General features: G+C 43.1%; 2 protein-coding genes across 3 annotated transcripts in view; one reads left to right on the top strand and one right to left on the bottom strand.

Annotated features, from left to right (window-relative positions):
- The window catches only part of npas1 (neuronal PAS domain protein 1), a 36374-nt gene extending 22605 nt beyond the window's left edge, over positions 1–13769 (top strand). The window contains exons 5-12 of one of the 2 annotated variants that reach the window (XM_063493392.1): positions 1106–1195; positions 7575–7749; positions 7898–8010; positions 8404–8600; positions 8783–8889; positions 9094–9241; positions 10593–10705; positions 10800–13769. In XM_063493392.1, the coding sequence (XP_063349462.1) occupies positions 1106–1195; positions 7575–7749; positions 7898–8010; positions 8404–8600; positions 8783–8889; positions 9094–9241; positions 10593–10705; positions 10800–11899 (2043 nt within the window). In that variant the 3' untranslated portion in view covers positions 11900–13769. Of the gene's footprint in view, positions 1–1105; positions 1196–7574; positions 7750–7894; positions 8011–8403; positions 8601–8782; positions 8890–9093; positions 9242–10592; positions 10706–10799 lie in introns of both variants that reach the window. The other variant, XM_063493391.1, reaches the window with a different exon arrangement.
- Positions 13770–16812: 3043 nt separating this feature from the next.
- On the bottom strand, positions 16813–22328 carry tmem160 (transmembrane protein 160). The gene is made up of 4 exons (XM_063493240.1): positions 22030–22328; positions 21810–21834; positions 18881–18973; positions 16813–18152 (listed from the first exon to the last, which is right to left on the bottom strand). Exons 1-4 carry the CDS (start codon positions 22249–22251, stop codon positions 17836–17838), a joined length of 657 nt encoding a protein of 218 aa, XP_063349310.1. The 5' UTR covers positions 22252–22328; the 3' UTR covers positions 16813–17835.
- Between the last annotated feature and the right edge of the window lie 461 nt (positions 22329–22789).

Genomic DNA, 22789 nt, shown 5'->3' with positions numbered 1-22789 from the left:
GGAGGGATAAAAGGAGAGTATAGAGAAGTGAGAAGGTTGTGGTAAAACAAAGAAACATTACATATGTCTGCTCTCCTCTGGCATTTTAAAGAGGAAGAGAGGCTTAGGGAACGGCGCTGATAGAAATCAAATTAACGCTCCAGAAAAACTGTATGATTCTTCCCCTCCCAGCCGTTCTTCCGCAGTAATAGCCTGATAATTGCACTTTAGTTCTCCGACATTCATGCGGCTGGTTTCTCCTCGCCGCGACACGCGACACACGACGCCCCACACCCCGGCCACACATTTGCATACTGGATGTGTCAGTTGCATAAATTACCACTGCCACTTTAAGCACTAGGCCGCCAAAATAGCAATCATTTTTCTAGAGCAAAGTGGCCCTGGTCTGTGTGCATGTGTGTGTGAGGCTGAGACTGTGTCAGCTCACTCCTGGATGCTTGTTATGACGATTAATATTATTCTCTGAAGCAGTCCCCTCTAATGGGCTGGCTGTATACCTTTCACTTCTCATTAGAATCACTGCAGGCCGTAATGACTCTGGTTCTATCTGTGTCTGTGTTTATTTGTTCGTGTGTGTGTGTGTGTGTGGCTGGAGATCCAGGATGAAGCTTTGACTCTTGGTTTATTACGGCTGATTGGAACAGCCCCTGGTCTATAAGCTCAGTTTCTCATGTCTCGTTGCTGAATTTGTTTAAGTGTGCCTTTCTTGATGCATGCGCGTATGTGTGTGTTCGTGGACGTCCACACCGCATGCGTTACGTCTGCCTCTGTTTTGTTCACCGTTTGTTCGGTCACGCAGGTCTCACTCGCAGCTGTCGCGCGTGTAGCTGCGTCTATGGGAATTGTTTCATGTCTATTCACATTTATGCACGTCATGTGAGTTTTTTGCGCGCACGTGTGAGCGTGCTCGCCAGTTGAGAGAAGAGGCCGAAGGGTGATGGGTTGTTTGTTCTCTAGCTCATTGTAATTTGTTCGATACACGCTAATTGCTCTAATTTGTCTGTCTTGTTTCTGTTTGCCTTTATGTCTGCGCCTGTGCGTGCATGTGTGTGTGTGCGTGTTTTTGTGTGCCCATGTGTGTGTCCCTGTGTGTTTATGTGCACAGTCTCTAGATGGCTTTGTGTTTGTGGTCAGCCATGAGGGACGGTTCCTCTACATCTCAGAGACAGTTTCTATCTACCTGGGACTCTCACAGGTAAGACAACCTCATCTCACTCTCTTTATGTCTCTCTCTCTCACACACACACACACACACACACACACACACACACACACACACACACACACACACACACACACACACACACACACACACGTGACCACATAATCCTTTATTTACAAGTGCATTTGCACACATGTGCCTGTCTTCTCTTTATGCTTTCATATCCCTTCCCAGGAGCGCGTGTGTTTGTGTGTCTGTGTGTCTGTGTGTGAGTGTGAATATCTTTGACTTCACTCTCTGTGCTCATCTCTGGAGTACAACTCTCACAGGGGTAATGCTGCTCTCTCTCTCTCTCTAGCTCTCTCTGCCGCCCTCTCTCCCTCTCCAGGTGCTCACCTCTGTTGATTGCCTGTGGCCTCTTGTACTGTGAATGTTAAGTCCTGCCATTTTGCCCAGATGCATAAATAATAACAGTAATTACTGGCCTAGCAATCAAAGTGTCGCCCCAGCGCGCTGGGCCTGTCTAGGGGAACAAATCGATAGGCATCTTAAAAGCCACATTGATTGTAGGGAGGGGGAAAAACACCAAGGGGGATGGGAAGATAGATAGAGACAGCCAGAGAGAGAAAGAGAGGGGGAGGAAAGGAGGAGAGGTGTGATAAGAGAGAGATGTTTCAAACTAAGAAGAATGGGTACAGCATGAGAGAGAGAGAGAGAGAGAGAGAAAAAGAGGCAAGTGTAACAATAACAGATGTAACTGAGGGTTTTTTCTTTGTTTAAGGGCAGTCGCTGAAACCATTAACGAACTTAAGAATAAGTTTTAAGGATATGTTTTTTTTTTTCCTTTTAGTACAGTACTCACATGAAGGAGACCTCATTAGTCTCCTTCATTAGTCCTTGGTCACCATTATCATTCATATCTGTACTGGCTGGAAAAATCTCTAAAAATATATATATATGTATAATTATCAGAGCAGATAAATCAAACAGATGTCGTCCCAAGTTATGAAATCACTGTAACTTAGGAATATAATGTCAAAAGTAGTTTTTGCTAAGCAAAATATTCCTTGAATGCAGCATTTAGTTCACACAAACACGCAGAAAATTTGATTTTTAAACAAAAAATATATCTATACACATGCAAGAGGATAACAGGCTTAGCTTTTAAATCATTGTTCATTGTTTCATTTAATTTCAGATGGATGTTGTACTTTCTTTCTGTATTGTTAAGGCTGTGTAATTCTTTAATTGCATACTGATATTGACTGTTTTCAGTCTATTGTGATTGCTGCGCATGTGATGAATGTTATTACATTCTTGGGGGTTTTTTTCACCGTAATACAAAGAAAAAAATGCAGCAAGTTTGGAATGGAAAGATTTTCTTTAGATGCATTTTACTAAATCCTTCCTCAACTTTGTTAAGTTGCACTGATAGTCTGTAATTTTGCCCCTGGTCATAAATATACTTTCCTCCACCTGCACACTATGATGTCCTGAATTGCACCTGTAAGTCAGTGTAAAGCAAACTTGAGGGGGGAAAATAGGTGTTTAGTTTTCAGATATTCAGTCATTGTTTAATGCTTTAATGTTGAACTGGAGACTTGTAGGGAAAAAAATGAGCTCACTGACTGCATTTTTTTCCTGATGGAGTTTCATGTCATGAAGAGCCACAAGACATGTTTGTCCCCCCTTCCCGTGTTCTCACTACTCTTGACCCCCAAAATTGTTCTTGCACCAGAAGATATAGTTCAGTCTCTTAAATCAGTGGTTCTCAAGCTTGTTCTCCTATGCTGAGCTTGAAAAGTTGAAAAAGTTCACACCACACCTCACTTTGTTTTTACTAATTATTCACAATAAAAAAGAATCAAAAATCACATTTTCAAGATGACCTCATCAAGGCCTTTCTTATTTTCCACATATACAAATATTCATTCAGTTTAGTTTCCCTCTGTATTTTTGTTCTGGTTGTCCATGCCACTCCTGCAGAGGTGCTGTGCCTTACCGTTAGAGGAGGCTTCAGAAGGCGCTTGCAATAAGGAAACATAGCTCTGTCCTTTCACAGATCACTCTCTGTCTCCCATTTTCACTGGGAGGAGTTAAGATGCGGGGAAGAGAAAAAAGTGAGGGAAGCTTGAAGACATGCTAGCATAATAAAAAGTGCCCATTGCTCTACAGCTAAGATCGATTCACAGCAAGTAAGGAGAAGAAGAACGATTACAACGCCTAATTACTCTTTTAATGTGAGGCAGACTTGAAACTATTCTTTAAACTGTCCTGTCATGGGGCATTCAATGAAGGTTAATATAAAGTTGGATTAGGACAAGGATTGTCGTGAAGTTTTTGAGTCTTCTTTGCAAACACACATACACATACACATACACACACACACAACGTACATGTAAACACAGAGAGATACAAAAAAAAGTGACGTAGAGAAGACAGAACAAAAACGGACCTGCAGAGAGAAACAGCGAGAACCAGACAGACAATTACAAGAGAGAAAGAAAATAAAGCAGAGGAATATGGGGAGAGACAGTGGTAAAGAGGAGCGAGAGAGTCTGAGTGTGTAAATAGAGTTTAAATGTGCAGTAGGAATGAAATTCGCCTTGGGATTGCCTAGGTAAACAAGACAGCCGAGGCTTTGGTGGAGATGCTAATAAAACAGAGCTGTTCTTATCAGCTGAGCAGATGGCCTAACCCATCACATCTCCTCAAACAGGGCCTAAGCCATCAGCATTCTAATGAAATTATTTATGATCGAAGATTACGTTCAAAACCTTAAACATACAGCGCCACGTTTACCTTCCCGAAAAGATGAGGACAGCCGGGCACAGAGGAGGTTTATGATGAGAAAGACACAGCCAGAAAGGGCAGGTAGACGGGGTTCGGGGAGGGGGGCGAGCGCGAATATACAGTGTGTTTATGGACACAAGCAATGAGATGGAAAAACGCACAACAGGAAAGAAAGGAAGGTGGGAGGGAGAGGACAAAACACTTCAATATACTTTGCTGGTGAGTGGAGGCGGACACAGGGGAGAGGGGAAGGACAGACAAACAATGTTCTGAGTGAAAAAGTATAAGTGGTTGTTTGTTTTAGAGGGCATGTCGCCCCTGTGGACCGCCCCAGCCCCGCGTCTCCTGTCCCCCCGTCTGACCCCTCTGCCCTGGCTTACACCCCGGGCCACTCCCCTGACAGTGGGGTTGCTTAGCCGACTTAGCCCAGGTCAGGCACCTTGACCAAGGGCACAGCCCTCCGCCCATTCCCCTGGCGCACAGGTATCTTTTTTTTTTTTTTTTGTTTCGCTCACTTGGTTTTCAGGCCCGGAAGCACGAGGGATAAACCTGGGAGCGACACATAGCAGATGAGGCAGGGGGGAGAAGACATAGAAACAGAAGAGGGGAGGGCAGAATGGCTGGAGAGACAAAGGTTGGAGAAGATGAGGACTCGGAGGGAGGAGACATGAAAAGGATGGAGGAGTAAAAGTAGGATAAAAAAAGGGATAAATGGGGTAAAGAGGAGGGAGGAAGGATGGTAGATTGAGGGAGGAGAGAATTGATCTGCGAATGGTTAGTATGCAGCCCCCACTCCACCTCCGCCCCACCCCATCTTCCCCTCCCTCCTCTCCTCTCCTCTCCCATCAGTCAGTGAGGGCTGAGGGCTGAGAGTATGTTGTGGACCACTGCCCGGATGCCTCATACATATTAAAGCCCCCTGCTATTATTTATATCATGTCTCTGCTTCCCCTGCTCGCTGCCCCTCATCCCCACCACACCACCATACATGCATGCACGTGCATCTCTGCGCACACACACACACACACAGGTTCACACAGATGCGCTGACAGACAACTACTTGCACAAACAGTGACACACAATGACACACGGAGACATAAAAACAGACAGTCTAGTCACATACGCAGGGAAACAGAGGCGCGCCGTGTGCTTGCATAGGCACAAACACACACACGCAGACACACACACGCTCTCAGAGAGATTTGAATGATCTCGGTCTCTCCTCACGCCTCCCTTTGCGCCACATTCTATACCTGTTTTTATGTCTGAGCCTGGCTCATCCTCTCAATCGCTTCGTCCCTTCCTCATCTTCTCATTTCTGTCTGATCTTTTTTCAATCTCGCCCTCCTGTTTGAGATGAAGTGATATTATTCGGATAGGTCTTAAGCCCGGTAAAGCCCATAAGGACCTGTTCGCCTCTCTACCTTGTTTTTCAACACCACCAGGTCGAGGGATTATGCCTCTTTCAAATGGCTGGTCCAGTGTTCTGAGCAGACTTGGTCCTTGAAAATGACAATGTGCTAACAATTACATATACATAGATAAGTATACAGACAGATAGATGCTGATATAATCGGTAACATGAAATGCTCAAAGCAAGGTTCATCCAGAGTTTAATAGAGATATCCAGCCATTTAATGGACAGCTGCAAACTCTTAACTTTAAAACATTAATGAACGAGTCAGTTTTGATGTCAGACTGAAAAAGCACGCAGCTGAAGAGTGCTGACGTATTATCGACGCTGAGGAGAAGAAGGATCGGTAAACAAAAACACTGAATTTTCCTCGTGTTAAAAATTCTTGATTAAAAAGAGTTTGCTGACGTACGTGAAGGTCAGCTAGCACAGTGCTGTTGGTCTCCACATTTACCAGCCTCACCTGTTAGAGCTGGACAGAGAATAAGGGAGAAATAAATAAATTAGACCTCAACAACACAGTCTTTGGAAGTGAAAAGTGAAAAGAGTTTGCCAACTGAGAGCCAAACACACACACACGCTTGCTGTATGTTACTCTACTGAGCCGTTATCAGAGCTTCTGCTTATCACTGTGGGAGCTGCGATCCAGTGTGCTCTTATGTGATGCATGAGGTTAGCTGAGAAAAGAGACATTTTTATAAAGAAAAGAAATGTAAATAATGTAATTCATTTAATTCCCCTAGGGGGGCATATATTTTGAGGTTTCTGCTCCTGAACTATCTGAAACCTGTGTTGTTCAATGTCTTAATGGTTAAAATGCATAAGATTTAATTGATTTTTCTTATCTTGGACTTTCTCAGTAACTGCATTTATTATTGTCTTGATGCTATCAGATATTAAAATCCTCAAATATCTATCCAAATATGTTCCCAGGTCAGCATGGTCAGCCGTTCTCGCACGTTTTCAAAGTGTGACAGTAGCACAGTTGTTACGGGATAATTACTTTTCGAGTCTTGCAAGTATGCAGGGCAGCCACTCCATATGGTGCCCATCAAATCTAGTATTTAATATGTTTATTACAGGTGGCGCAGTTGCAAAATGTGGCGCCGTCTCCCAAGAAATTAAGGCCTGCGTGTCTGGCGCTGAATAACATAAGGGGTGATAAAACCTCGTCTGTCATCTCCCCTCACTCGGTGGGGTTTCCTACATCTTTACCCCTCTCTGTTCCCTCATTGTCGATCGCTCTTATTCGCCTGCTCCCACCTTCCTGTTCCCCTTCTTCCTCTCCCCCGGCTGTGATGTCCTTGAGGGCCTGCTGAAGCTCCCATAAAGCCTGCAGTAAATGGCTCTAATCCGGTAATAAATGGCTGTGTCCTACAGACAAGGGTGTGAGGCTGCTGCAGCCACGGCTTTATCAGATGGAATAGTATTGGCACACACACAAATGCACACACACACACAGACACACACACATTCACAGATGTAATGGAACCTGCATAGATGTGTGTAAGCATGCATGCCCCCCCCCCTTTTTCTGCTTCTCTCTCTCTCTCTCTCACACACACACACACACACACACACACAGACACACACTTATTCATGCTGCTTCAGATGGAATCACACCTTCTTCAATTGTGCCGCTTTTATGGATGCCATGCAAGAGCAGTGCCATTATTGCCTTTAAATGATTAGAGATGCGACTATGATGCATTATGATGATAGGATCATATAGAGCTGTATGAGCTGTTACGCTGCTCTTTATGCCTGCTGGGATAGACTGTAACTGAATGAAGGAGCCGGGAGGGACACGGGGAATAAGAAGTATAGTAATGTGACCTTTGGAGATAGTTGGAGTTCACCTGTTTTTAATCAGCAAATACAATTGATTTTTTATCTCCTCCTGGTTTTATTTGTGTAGCACTGTAGTCACTTGATCCTCCGAGACAGGACTTAAATGTGTGTGTGTATGTGTGTGCGAGCATGTTGGAGGGGTGGCAGGTGGGGTTGTCTTACATCCTCACATTCCTTGTTGAGTTGTAACCCAGAGCGGCACTTTCATTTTCCCGTCATAACATATATTGATTTTTTTTTCAGTGCACTTGTGTGTGTGTGTCTGTGTGTATTTGTAGGCGTGTGCTCGCTCACGTATAGTTATTTTTGCACAAAGCGTCTGGTTTTGATCGGTTTGTGTGTGCTTCTCTTCAGGTGGAGCTGACCGGCAGCAGTGTGTTCGACTACATCCACCCAGCGGACCACGTCGAGATGGCGGAGCGGCTGGGAATCAGGCCACATCTACGGGCCGAGGCCGGCTGTCACACAGCCCCTGAGAGCGCTTCCAGCTCTGCGTCCACCTCCTCCTTAGCTGGTACCCCTGAACCCGGTACTGTCATGGCAAGAAAGCAGAAAGAAATATAACAAATACATAATATGATTTTCAACAATTTACTGTGCTCAAATGGCATTATTAAGACAAAAGTAAAATAAAAATATTCTTGAAACATCTAATGTTATTTTCTCATCCCCAGCAGCTCCATCCAGTCCTCATTCTCCTGCCGACGATCCACCCGAGCGTGGCTTTTTTATCCGCATGAAGTCCACGCTCACCAAAAGAGGCCTGCATGTCAAGTCTTCTGGATACAAGGTATGAGAGGAAATGCTTCACCATAATTTGAGAACATATTATGCATTCTTTAGCTTACTTGCATGTGTTCAGAATAAAATAACAATTTGGGTTTGTGTTGCTGGTGTTTCACACACACGCACAAGGTGGTCATTGCCAGTATATTTTATGGCTGTGACCTTATTTCGCTCTGAACCGCTCCATGTATCACAGTTTACTGCGCTCACTGCTGTAATACCAGAACTGCTGCTTTGAATCTTTGTAATGGGTCCAAGTTTATTGCATATTGATAAATGCTACATTTTCTAAATCAGTGCATCAAACAGCTCAGATTCCACCTGATCTTTATTTAGTAATCCTCTTATAATCTGGCTTGTGCGTATGAGTGTGTAAGAAAGACTTTGTGCTTGTCAGGTAATCCACGTGACGGGGCGAATCCGCTGCCGCCCCGCTCTCGTCCCGGGCTCCACCCGATCAGTGCGTCGACCGATGGGTTTGGTTGCGCTGGCGCACACTCTCCCGCCCTCCACGCTTAATGAAGTCCGCATGGAGAGCCACATGTTTGTCTTCCGAGTGAACATGGACCTACAGGTTACATACTGTGAGAACAGGTAATCCATCTATTGTTTTGCCTTTTGGGAGTCGCTCTATCTTTCATGTTTTTTCATGAGGAGCTGGCAGAGCACCCAGCCAGTTGGTGGTGTTAGCACACACATCTGCTTCTGTTTGGCTGACAAATGTGTGTGTGTGTTTTTTGTTTGTTTGTTTTTTTTCTTCCCCCAATGCTCTACAGGATCTCCGAGTATATGGATCTGACTCCAGCAGAGGTAGTGGGACATACCTGTTACCATTTCATCCATGTAGAAGACCTGGAGAACCTCCGGCAGAGCCACGAGGACTGTGAGTCACATCCATATGGATACGTATAATATATGATATTCATCCCCATCCCTCTCTTTCTTCAAGTATCTGAACTTGGCAGAGCTGCTACAAGAGCCTGTTGAAATCTCCTCCTGTACTGTTGTTAGAGGCGCCCTCTGCTGACACCTTCATGAACTGTCAAACCATTAACAGGTTTCTTTTCTTCCCATCTTTGCTCCTCAGTGCTAAGAAAAGGCCAGGTAGTGACTGGTTATTATCGTTGGCTCCAGAGGAGAGGAGGGTACCTGTGGATCCAGTCCACTGCCACCGTGTCCATCAACCACAAAGCCCCCCACGAACGCAACGTTATCTGGGTTAACTACGTCCTGAGGTCAGTAGAACCTGAGCAAAGCTGAAACCGCCGTTTCTCCACGAGTGCTGTTAGGAAGTCATTTTATGTATGCAGGCATCACACTGTGTACAGAGACCCTTTGAAGGGATAGCTGATGAAATGTAGAGGGATTATTGGGATAGGGAGGTTCATTTATTCCAGCATGTGAGAAAACTGGTAAGGATACACACGAAACGAGGACATCAAAGCAAAGCATTAAACCACTGCCTAATTAATGTAATGGTTATTTTTGATTTTATTATAAATCTTGAAAGATTGGCTAAAATATAATTAAATTCTTCTTATTCTTTTAATAGATTTTTAGATTAGTTTGAATTTGCTAATGTTTCTGACAGTTTCTATGCGTCACGACCAACATACAGAAAAATTTGCGGCTTCAAAAACCGTACTTTTTCTTTCAAAATGTTCCTCATTCGACAGTGAAATGTTTATTTTATCTTGTATTTTAAATAGTAATTAGTAAAAGTTATCACTTTTTCATACCTTTTGCAGTTTGGGTTTTTTCATCCTGCATAATGTTACTTTATGCATTATTCTATTGTTATTTAATGCTATTATTCTGAATAAGCAGACACCCTGTTACAGAAAGCTCCAAATCAGATTAAGAAAATTTTGAAAAACCTTGCACCTTGATTTCTTTTTAAATATAAATTACCTTTTAAATGTCGTATTACCTTTGTTTAAGGCTTTGGTGTGTTTACCACGCAGACCTTGTACACACACGGAGCAAGCGCGAGAGAACATAACAGAACGCGCGCATAGCAGCAGAGCAGTCAGACAAAAACAAGAGGAGTAGGCTGAATTTCAATGCTAATTGGACTGAAGCTATATAATTACAACAAATGGATGTCAGAATTTTGGGGCTGAATGGTGTTTTAGTTAATTAGTGCTGTAATTACAAGAGCTCATTAACTTCTCCAACAGCCTCCTCCTTGTCTGAGCTTAACTGTGTATAGGTGGGCTGCTGAGTGGAGCATTTGTGTGTGTGTGTGTGTGTGTGTGCATCTGCGTGTGTTTCGGAGGGTGCGGTCTGCCTGTGTGTCTGTTTGCATGTGTCAGTGTTTGTGCATGTGTGATAAGGGCTGTTGGAAGGAGTGAGTGTGTGTGTTAGATGGAGGTTAGAAGGGTGTGAGGCAGTTTGGCTATTGGAGGTAGTTATTAGGCTGATTATATGTTGTTTCCATCTCTAAGTATTCACTTAAATCAGCATGGCATTCCTGTTTTTTTTTAAGTGTAAGTGGCTTTAAGTGGTAGATGATTTGTGTATACATCCAGCTTTTCACTCTCTCCCTTTCTCTTTTTTCCCATTTTTTTACATCTATCCATCCAGTCGAACAGAGCTGCCCGACACTCCCCTGGATCTGCTGCAGTTACCAGAGAGCATAAGAGCAGAGCGACTTCGAATCAGCTCGTCCCCGACCGACGGCTCCACACAGGCCCGAGGTACCACACTACGTACATTGCTACCTTACTGTGACGTCCCATTGATGCACTCGCCCGTGCCTCATCGTCTCATAAAAATCTCCTTCCTCCTCAGGCTCGCAACCTGTGAAGAGCTCAGTGGGGAAAAGCGACCCTGACACTAAAAGCAGAGACAAATTCACCGCCACGGCCATTCAATCAGAGGACAGGAGGAAGCGCCTGCTGAGGTCTGACCCGGAGGGCGCACCTCCCGAAACCCGTCGCAGACTGGAGGAGCTCCGTCACACGGAGGAGAGTGTCTCTGCCTCCTCAGACCTGGCGAGCGAAAGCGAGGGGGAAGAGGAAGATGAAACCGAGTGGGACCAGGGAGGCGACAGCGACAGATTGAAACGGGAAGACAGCGGAGGAGGAGGTAAACAGAGCAGAGGAGGAGACACCCCGACGAGAGGGGAGAGGGGAGGAAGGGTGCACAATGGCCGGGCTGTGATCCAGCAGCTGAAAAGTGTAGTGACTCCATCATCCCTGTCCGGCAGCCCAGGCATCAAGACTGAGCATGAAGCCCTGACCACCGGGGGGCGCTGGGGATCACACACTCAAACTTCCACCTCGCACACACACACCACTCAGCCCCAGCCCTCGCATGCGCACACGCCGTCCAGCAGCCTCAATGGTGACAGCCCCACCACCCCGATCCCGGACTCCTCTTCCAGCAGCGAAGCCCCACCGAAGGGTTTGTTCACTCCCCCGTCCCCAGCTTTGTCCCCCGCCATGCCCGTGTCCTCCCCGTTGCCCCGCGAGGACAGGGCTGTGTCGGGGGTGGTCAGCCGGAGCAGTGGTGGTAGTGGTGGTGCAGGTAATGGTCCTGACTTTGAGCTGCTTCAGAGACTGGCTGCTGGAAGTGCAGCGGGCCGGGTCCTCTTCCACCCCCTTGCCCTCGGCCCGCAGGGCCCTCAGAGCCTCTATGCCCCAAGCACTATCCGCTACGCTCCACCTGAGCTCCCCCCTTCCCACCACCACAGCACAGGACACAGTGATGGCCTGCAGCTACGCTCGGACCACCACAAGGGACCCCCACCGGCCTTCTTCCCCCACCTACAGCGGCTGGCCGGCCTTCCACCCTTCAGTGGTTTCTCCCCATCTGACAGCCCCTTCTCCTCTAGCCTGCCCTTCTGTATGAATGGACTGAGGGGGGCTGCGGGCACAGAGGAGGACTGAGTCTCAGAGGGGAGGATGTGAGAGGAGAAAATAAACTGAAGGAGAGAGCAGAGTGACAGGACGGAAAGAGAGACATTGAAAAGGGCAGGAGAGACAGAAGTGGCAGTAGATTAAGCCTCTGAGGACGTTACTAATTGGACAATGAGTTGAATAACTGCAATCTAAAGTGTGTGACAAGCCGCTGCCATAGGATTTTATCATGTCAGCCTGTTGTGTACAAGTGACAGTGACTCTCAGAGAAACGGGGACATGGAAACTTTTGACTGGTTGTCCCTCAAGACTTTTCATCTTCGCGACAACATCGAACTCTGCTCTGTGACTTTCTCTAGATGACTGTGTTGATTTATGTGTCTCTTCCACTCAGAGAAGCCATATTGTAAATAGAGAGAAAACCATGACGACCCTCAGCTCACATCCTCTTGTCCGTCACCGCACATTAACCCAATTAACCCTAAAACCAGTAGGAAGAGATGGGCACTCGTCTGTAGGAATGAAAATGACTTTGGAATATAAATTTTTATTATTGCAGTATTATACAAATCATCTCTTTCAGTGGGCTCCGGGTGACAGTTTGATTATAGGGTTTCAACTTAAAATAGGTGGAGACAGCTTTTTGGTGTTTTGTATCGATACATAAAATAATAATATAAAACAATAATATTAAAAAAGATCCAAGTATTCATCGATTCAGCCATACTAAAAGCACACTTTTGGGACAAAAGTATGATTAAAGTAGTCCCAGACATTCCATTATATATAAGGGAAGGAAATGCAATGCAGACAGGACGCTATTTGTATTGTTTGATTATAGGAAGGCGATTTGTTTAACTGATTATGACTTCTAGTGTATCATGACAATGTACAATGCTGCAGTTGTGTTTGTGTATGAAAGCCATATTCTTGTTTGTTTTTAGGTTTATATTCTTTTTCTTCACCAGGTGAAATAGATTGGGAAATTGTTTAAAATACGACTGTTTTAGTGGATGAAAAAAAAATCTGAAAATGTTTTAGGAGGGGAAATGTGCTGGACAGAAGTGTTTTTATCATTTAAACATGTTTTTTTTTAGTTGTTTTTTTGTTTGTTTTTTTCTGAGCACTTACCGAAATTTGTTCTGGTGTGAACTCTAAAGCACTTCACGGTTCGGCGTGTGATCCTGTTAAAACAGAAAACAATGCAAGAGCGGCCGCTAATATCATAGCCTGACCACGGTATGTGGAGTGGGGGTGGGGGTGGGGGATATAAATGCTCATTTAGAAAGGCAGGTAAATAAACAAGACCACATGTGGTCATTAAAATGTGACCGTCGGAGGTCAATAAAACAAAACAGAATTGTTCTGATATTGGTTTCAGTTCAAGCGAGTCAACTGGAGATAAAGTTTTAAATTAAAAAGTGGGGATTTGAAACACTTTAAATTTCAGTTTCATAGCAATTGATTGGAGCTCCTCTCAGGAAAAACAAAACACTTTTGGCTTGGAAAAAATGAAACAACTAAAACAAAAATGATACATATATATGTAAGAAAATCACAACTAAAATAAAAAAGAAGCAGAAGAATTCATAAATAATAACATTTGGAAATTTCACCCGGCCAAACTCATCAGGAAAAAGAAGTGAGAAGAATAAAATTTAACCACGATATGCAGTGATATAAGCTGTGAGAGAGATAAAAACAGTCTAGCACTTTGTAATAAGGTCTTCTGATCTGCCATGTTAGCCAAATACATGTAAATTTATATATACAGCAATTTGTTGAAAGCCAAGCCTTCTGGCACTATTTTCTTTTTCCTTCTTCTAAATTGAGATTATGATCGACAGCCTGATCTGAGGGTTCGCTTTATGGAACCGCTCATATTGTCACGTCTGACAGAGGCGGGGTGGGGCTGGGTGGGGGGGGGTTAAAAAAAAAGACGGGGGCGGGGGAAAGGGTGCACTACACACCCATACTACAAATATGTGTCAGCGCACATATTCTCGGGTGTTTACTGGTATAATAAGTGTGTGTGTGTGTGTGTGTGTGTGTGTGTGAATGCGGGCGTGTTTGCCTGTTAAAAGTGTGTGAGTGAGTTTGGATTTTGTTTTGTTTTGTTTTTGGGTTTTTTTTGTTGTTGTTGAATTAAACGGCTAACCCCTTGCCCACCACTGTGAATCTAACATTATTCTCCCATCTTTGTGAATACTCCACCCACTCGTCAAATAAAATGAACAAATGTAAAAATAATAACAGTGATACAGATGATGATGATGATAACAATAAAATATTCCAGTAGAGGAGCACAACTCAATGTCGGTTGTTTCTTTCTTGCTTTTGCAGGCGTGGAGATTAAGCAGTTGTGATATCTGAATTTTTAAATGTACTGATGCTTTCGATTTCTACACATAGCTCCTTGAGATTTCATGTGATTTAAGTAGATACAGCTTTTTTCTGCACTCACATTTGCTAATTTTTTTCATTTAACATGCATATTCTGAGTACTTAGAAGACAAATGCAGAGAGGATGCGTTGAATCTTGCACAGTTCTTTATTAAAATAGATAGATAGATAGATAGATAGATAGATAGATAGATAGATAGATAGATAGATAGATAGATAGATAGATAGATAGATAGATAGATAGATATTGTTGTGCAGGTCAGACAGGACATCACTTGAGTGTTAGTTGCTTTGAAATAAACCCAGAAGCGTAGAGAGTCTCTCACTTATAGGTGTTCATGCATTACCACGTGTGTGTGTACATTGGTGGTTTGCTTGCATGTCTGTCTGTGTGTGTCTGTGTGTGTGTGTGTGTGCGTGCATTTCCGTGAATTTGTGTGTGTTGTCTGAAGCAGCCCCAGGGAGGGGCTCTGACATTGAAGACGGGTTAAATCCTGTTTTACATTCAAGTGGCAGGCCCTAGTTCATTAGAGTGAGGATCATTCCTCCTCAAGACCAAAGGAAGCGCATACTAAACAAGAGCAGTTGTTGGGGAGAAAATGCCATTGTACGTGCAAAACCGTATGTACTGTATAAGTGGGTGTGTGCGCGTGTGTGCTGATGTGCCGTGAATTGAGTTACAAAATAACCTTTCTTCTTTATCTCTTCTTTTCTATGGAGTAACATCTTTATAGAGGGAAGTAAAGGTGCGGCTTCTGCAGATTAAATCACCGTGGGTTATTTGTGTGTGTGTGTGTGTGTGTGTGGCGGTGGCATTTCTCCTGACTGTCTTCTTCTCAGCCTGTCACTGAGCCACCCGTACGCCCTCTCTGTCACTAACTTTGATGGCTTATCTTACCCCTTGAATTAGAGTCGTGCTCCTTGGGGAAATACCTTAGCACATGTAAATGGATTTGAAAAAAAAAAGTACAAATATGGAAAGGAATAATAGCGTGAGGGATGGAGGGAGACAGCCAGACAGTTTCCATCTGACATGGGCTCACTACACTTCTCAGGCTCTCTTTTTCCCTGATTCTTTTCTACCTCTGTGATTTTCATCTTTGTCATTGTTTCCCAACAATCACCCCTTTCTCCTCTCAGCCAGGAGAAGGCCAATCCATACTTAATGCAGTTCTCAAGGCAGATCCTTTGATCCGTACGTATGGCATTTAACACCTGAAAGCAGATGAGCACTCTGCGCTCAAAATAAGCAGAGGTTAAGACTCCAACTTTCGATGCTGAGAGCGTAGATGTGAAGCTGAGATTTGGAGATGTATGAGGCCAGACCTGGACTTTGGGGTATGTTGTGCTGGTGTTATGGTTCCTATAGCTGCTCTGGGTCTGGTGTAGATGGTGTTTGTCAGTGAGGGCGCGTCTCCTGCCTCTGGGCGCACTGCCCTTTAGACGCGCCAGGCCTCAGGAGCCTCCTGCATGCCAAACAGACCTGTGCAGTCAGATGCAGCCACGGAGGAGCGAAACGGAGAAGAGGTGGGAGGGGAGGGGAGGAGAAGGGAACGTGAGGAGGAGACCAGAAAGAAAGGACTTGAGGGTGAAAGGGTAGAAGAGGATCTGAGGAAGAGAGCTGAAAGGGGCTCAGGGAGGAGGAAGTGGTTGTGTGTGTGTGTGTGGTGGGGGGGTGCTCGTCACACTGCTGCAGTAGCCATCTAGCCTAATCGCACCCTGCATGTGAAACACAACTGCTCCAAAACGCACTGGGAATCTGCGAAGGAGAGGTGGGAGGGAAGGAGAGGACAGCCGGAGTGAAGGAGAGGAGAGGAGGAGAGGGTGACTCCGAGGTGAGTCTCAACAGCAACACTGTGTGTCGATGGCTGGGAGATATCACAGACCTTCGCCCTAACCCAGTCAGAGATAGTAATCACAGACAAAGCCCCCCCATCACTAACACTCCCACACACACACACACACAACCACATGCTGCCCATTTGAGTTCAGATATTCACACATGCTCGCCGATGAGCAGCTCGTTATAAAAATTATTCATGTACAGCATGAATAGACGTCTGTGTGCATGGACAGTTTTTACATCTTTTGACTCCTGCTGCAGGGAGCCTTAACTACAAACTCTGACAGCACGTATACATTATACTGGGCGCCGTCTGCATGAACCAAAAAAAAATTAAAAAGCACTATACACGTTGAGATTTATGTGGCTTGATAATTTGCTGCAGCTGAAGGTTTTTGATTTCTTAAGATGCAGGAGAGAGATGTTTACACATCTCCCCTTTTCATGTATGCCGGCAAGTATTTATTCACAGTATGTGTGTGCTCTCCATATTAGTGATTTTTTTAAATGTCCCCACCTGTTAATCCTGAAGTCACTGAGAACATGCCCTTCGGGGGATTTATAATTGATCAGCTTCATCACATTTTATGAGATAATTCCTCTATTATGAAACTCTCCGTAGAGTTCGGTCAAAAACACCAACAACAAACATATCTGAGGTCTTATTGGATGGGTCATTAAAGGATACGCACTGATGTAACTCGACAGATTTCTTCTTGCTTTATTACTGTATATACAGTAGAGTGCACAGGAAGTCGTGCATAAAAAAAAAAAAAGTAAACAATGTTGAACTCCATCTCCACATCTGCATTCAAACTCTTCCATGATCAACAACCCTTCACATCCATTAAATAAGCAATCATAGTGATTATAGTGTGGAATTCACTCAGAAACATGGTTACAGCAATAGAGTGTGTGTGTGTGTATAAATAACCACAGGAAAGCCTGTGAAAAATAGGCTTTGCTTCTAAAACTGTAGTTACTAAAGTGACAAACTAAAGCTGACAGAAGTGCTATTGCCCTTCGAAAACAAAATAATAATGAAAAAAAAAAGCTGGAAAAAAACAAATTAAAAGCCCTCAGAGATTTTTGATCAAAACAAAATTACAGACCTGAAACACACACTCTGCAGTCCTCCTCGTAGGTCTCACAGTTTATCACATCCAGCTTGTTTTAGTTCCACACTTTCAAGAAAACTTCAAGTAGTCATTCACAGTTAATTATACTGAATAAGACAAACAGCACCCAACAACAGTTGGCTGTGAATGAGGACTAAAATGATATAGGGCAGCAAAAAGTAAACTTGAAGAAATAACGTGGCGTTCTCGGCGAGTCTTTGCAGAATGTAAAAAGAAAAAGAAAACAATTCAGACTGATGACGTAAGAGACTCAGCTCTGGCTACACGTAGTTATAACAAAACTTACAAAATGTTGACTTATTTTCCGTGATCGAAGGTAGTTAAACTACCCAATTACCAGCATGTTTCACAAATTTCTTCGACCAGTTTTCAAAAAGGTCTTAAAAGTCTTTCCCCACATTAATATTCATCTTGATAACAACAGATAATAAGATCGTATCTACAGACTCACACACGGCCTGCATATGTAGGCTGCTTATACACGCACATGTACACAAAATCCACACACATACAAATAAGGGAAACCCTGAATTGGAGCAGCACACATGCACAGCTTTCCACTCTACATTCCTGGAAGACCTTTACTTGTTTTGCCCCTTTCCGTCACTGTCCTCACTGTCGCGGGGGCCACGGTAACCCCGGTGTTCGCGCCTCTCCCGGCACTCTCGGCACTCCTCTTCATCCTCTCCCTCCTCTCCCTCGTGGATGATCTCCACCTCTAATCGGCCGATGTAGAGCGATACAGCGCAGAGCCAGAAGAGGGCGACGCTGCCCACCACGGCTCCTTGGAACAGCAGTGCTGGCACAGACAGCAGCATCATCCTCCGCAAGGCAAAGAGGCTGCCAATATACGAGGCACCGCCAAACGACACGCACGCACCTCCCAGGATGAAGAAGGCTGAGGAAAAACAGATTGACATGGTATTATTGTAGAAACCCAATTAATTTCCTTATAAGTCACTGTAATTAAAGCTGGCATGGAGGCAGGTTGAATCGACTTTTCCTTTTAATTATTTAGATGAAAATAAAAGATTAAGTGGAAGATTTTCTGGCATCAAACTTATTTCAAAAGTTATACAAACCGTTCCCATGATTTAGCATTGAGAATACATCAAGTAGGTCAGCGGGCTTTTATTTTGACATAAATAATACCGCGCTCCTTCGATTTACTGCTGTGGCTCGAAAGTTTTGTTTTCAGACATTATCAAATATTCACGCCCATCAGCTGTCAATTAATATCGATTCCATGAAGGTCTTCTTTAATAAAATTTTAAGTGCCTAATCTCACGTGTCAGGTAATGATGACGTTGGTTACAACTAGATATCAAGGATTTTGACTCGGTTTCAAGTCAATTGCAGGAATCCTTGTGAAATTATTCATATTAAAAGTGCAGCAAGTGCCCATTACAAAGTTTTCTACTTCACAAAAACAGCAGACGTATGTTTACATTTTTAGATAAAAAATATCTTCTAGAGAGAAACAGAGTTTAAACATCCTCTTGATCTTAAATTTAGAACTGCACCGACCGTTTGTTACTTTGTTTAAATTATAAGTGTGTTTTACAAACAGGCTTACGCTTAAACGGTCTGCTTTTCAGCTCTTCTGCACATAAAACTATCCCGTACCATATCCTGCTTCTCGTCCCACATCGCTTTGGACGAATGCGATGACTCCGATCCCGGTCGCCAGCAGACCGTTCCTGAACCACGAGAGGAAGCCTGCAGAATGATCAAAGGCAGAAATAAACAACTGACACGTTACAAATAACCAAAATCAATCATGCTGTTTACTGTAGCTGCATACCACAGCCTAATTACTGCCCTTTAATCTGCATCAGTTTAACGACACCAGATCTTGATGTTTAAAAAAAGAAAATGATGTTTAAACATGTTTGTGATAAAAATGGTGGCTTGCTCCGATTATAATAACTTAATATTCAGAAACAAATGCTTTTAACTCTTGGTTTAAACTTGGGTGCTGTCCCACAGTGGCGACAGAAGAGATGGACGTCCTCGCAGCTCTTCCTTACAGCAGGAACCAAACACAGTTTGCAAAAAACACACCGAGTCCTGACATGAGGTGAAACCGGACAAAGCAAACAAACTGTGTGTGTGAGCAGGGGGCATAAACAAAGACTAATTTAATAAGGACACCAAATCCTTAATGGAAGTGTGACAACTAATGAGGTCTCATACACCAGACATGCAATAAACCCAAACCCCATGAAGGATACGATGCTCTAACTGTTCAGAGAGGTGCTGATTCAACTATATGATAATTTTGTAGGGTGTAGTCTGGGGTGCTAATGAGCTGCTGTGTGCAGATATAAACAAAATAACAGAAACGTAATAAAGTATAGAGCCATGCAGTTCAAAAGGACCACAAACTGGAGCTGAATCAGCACTTAACAAAGGTCAGATGTATTACAGGACTGTTGTATTTAGACTCGGTATAGTGATAATTATTTTAACTTAGTGGATTCTCATAAGCAAGGACATGACTGCACTGACATACTGCATAATGTCACCAAGGTTAGAAGTGGACCAGTTATGCCTTTTCCTTTTACTGTGTCATATACTCTGTATACATTCATGTGGAAAAGAGCATTTCCAGGGCCTCAGAAAAAAATGAGTACATCCTTATTACCTCCACGAGAATTAAGAGCGCAAGCAGCAGCCAGGTGCTGCTAATCAAATGCACTTAACTGATCACCAGCAAATATGTGCACATCTTTAAAAGCAGAGGTTTAGGCAGTTTGCTGGTGTGGAGCGTTCAGGTGTGTGTAAACACGATGCCATAATCTTTACAGGAGTGAACAGATTTATTCAGAGCAAACGCAAAAACCCAAGTGATACATATGCCAGACTCTACAGGCCTCGGTTAGCATGTTAAATGTTCCCACCCACCTAACATCTGAAGGAGAGGACAATTATCCCAGGCACAGCAGAAAATATACAACTTTAAATCTATAATGTCGGAAAAAGAAATCCAGACCTCAACCTGATTGGACCTGTGCTGGGAAAAAGAGAGCTGTACATAAACGAATGCCTGTAAACTTGAATTTACTCAAGTAACGCTGTAAAGACGAGTGAACCAAAATTCCTCCACAGTGATGTGAGAGACTGATAAAGTCACACAGATGGTGATTCCTTCATTTTCCTATAAGCTCCTGAATCAGAGAGTGTACATAGTTTTTCACAGACCTGTAAGCTGTTGTGGTTCCAAGGTTATAAACATGTTTGCCTAAGACGTGAAGGGTTTGAACTTGGAGCAAACACAAACAAAGCCCCAATGGAATTCACAAGCTAGTGTACTCCTAGTCTGGATAAAGTTGCAGGAAGAAGAACATTTGGTGTAAAATCTGTGCCAAATCAAATATGCAGATCCATCCTCTGTGGCGACCTCTTGGGAAATAAGGGAGCAGCTGAAAATACCTATGCTCCATGTGCACTGTCTCTTGTGACGGTGGAGGATCATGTTTAACACGGCCAAAATTTCAAGTATTAAGGTCACTGTATTGTGCCTGTGTAGACTGCTCTAAAGGCTTGGTTTCAGTCAGTTTTCTAGTCTGACCTCTGCATGAAGAGCACAGCAGCTCGACCCACCTGCAGCCTCCAAACTTTCTGTCTGCACAGAGCACCAAGTACTAAAAAAAGCTGGCTTAAAGGGACAGAAAGGAAATTAAAGATTTTCTTCTTTTTTTGTAATTAGCCACTACAGTAACGTATTTCAAAATTATACAGCCAGATGTAAGCATTAGAAATGCCCACTTTAATGATTACATGCATTTTTGATTTGCCAGTTAACTGTTTCAACTTAAATGTAATCTACGTTAAATACTAACCGTATACTGGAGAACATACTGACCTACCAGCCCTATATTGTTACTCTCTTCGAAAGATTATTCGTGCAAGACATGTTTCAGGTGCCACTGTAGATACAGGTTGGATTTCAGGAAGATGTTTTGTGTTGTTTGAGCCCAGTCCTGCAGCAGCTGAACTGCTTTGCTATGCTCAATCTCTGAACATGACTACAAATGAACCTTAAAGCATTGCAGTACATACACTCATCATATGCATGAATGTCACTGCAACGTTGGGGCTTTTACTTATTTCTCTGAACTGTTCTTTTTCTGGGGTGGAATTTACAGCACACATTTTTAATGACGTTAAAAAAAACAAAAACTGGTTGCACAAATTGTATGTATTTAGGATTTTCTATATCCACACAGAGTCAAAACTATACCTATAGACTCAAGTAGATAAATAAATTTAAACCTGTTTTTCAAAGCAATTAAAGATGTGTGCTGTACAATCATTCCACCCTTGAAAAAAAGTTCAAAGAAATCATGAAATCATTAAAAGCCCCCCCCCCCCCAAAAAAACATGACATCCACACCCATGATAAATGTATAACTTATTACACTTTGAGTCCAACACTGACTGACCAGAGAAGAAACATACAAAAGTTCCTTTTGCTCCATGCTGCACAAATCCTACAAGGGTTAGTATGAAAATTGGGACTATAGCCTGTATTGTGGAGCAGCAACGTTACCTGTTTCATGGGACTTTCTCAGCATCTGAAAATAAAAGAAGAAAATCTATTAGCAAAACTTACTTCCTCATTTGTTTAGAGTTTCACGACGTTCAAAACAATTCCATCTTACTTCCTTCAGATAAGGGGAAAAGGAAAGAAAAAGCGGCTCTGCCATTGAAATTACACAAAGCTCACAACTGGCTGTAACACAATACTGCATCATTAGGACTAAACTCACCAAAGCGTCCGCTTTGTCGAGGTCTGTGAGCTGGTACTGCTGCTGCTCCGGCCCCCGGCTCTTCCCCCACGGCCCCTTATCCGCGACCCGCTGCCGGGCTGAGCCGTGCAGTCTCCGCAGCGTGGCACCGGCGGACGGCGGACGGACCTGCTTCATCAGCCGGGCGTAGTGACACACGGCCTGCGGCAGCTGCCTTCTTATGAACAAAGTCAAGAAAGCCATTACATCACTAGCCACTGCTAGCTAAAGTATGAGCCGAAAGAAAAAGCACAACACGACCTCCGCATGCCCTGTGAACCCTTAACGACAACCCGGAAGAGTCTCAGGTAAAGGCGCAGTAAAAGGTAGGCAGAAATGAAACAGCGCCACCATCCGTCGGAAGGCATATATATATATATATATATATATATATATATATATATATATATATATATATATATATATATATATATATATATATATATATATAAAAGTAAAGTAAGGTAAAGAAAAATAGAAGACATCTTTATGTTATATATATATATATATATATATATATATATATATAAAAGTAAAGTAAGGTAAAGAAAAATAGAAGACATCTTTATGTTATATATATATATATATATATATATATATATATATATATATATATATATATATATATATATATATTCTTTATATATATATATATAAAGAAGACATCTTTATGTTATATATATATATATATATATATATATATATATATATATATATATATATATTCTTTATATATATATAT

Source organism: Pelmatolapia mariae, linkage group LG14 (assembly GCF_036321145.2).
Source record: "Pelmatolapia mariae isolate MD_Pm_ZW linkage group LG14, Pm_UMD_F_2, whole genome shotgun sequence".
Taxonomy (NCBI): Eukaryota; Metazoa; Chordata; class Actinopteri; order Cichliformes; family Cichlidae; genus Pelmatolapia; species Pelmatolapia mariae.
The sequence above is the reverse complement of the archived record's forward strand: the minus strand, read 5'-3'. Positions and strand labels throughout refer to the sequence as shown.

Coding starts and splice junctions, on each gene's coding strand:
- tmem160 (XM_063493240.1), bottom strand. CDS start 22,251: ATGGCTTTCTTGACTTTGTTCATAAGAAGGCAGCTGCCGCAGGCCGTG. Junction 21,835..22,029: donor TCGACAAAGCGGACGCTTTG/GTGAGTTTAGTC, acceptor TTTTATTTTCAG/ATGCTGAGAAAGTCCCATGA. Junction 18,153..18,880: donor GGGACGAGAAGCAGGATATG/GTACGGGATAGT, acceptor GTTTTTCCTCAG/CCTTCTTCATCCTGGGAGGT.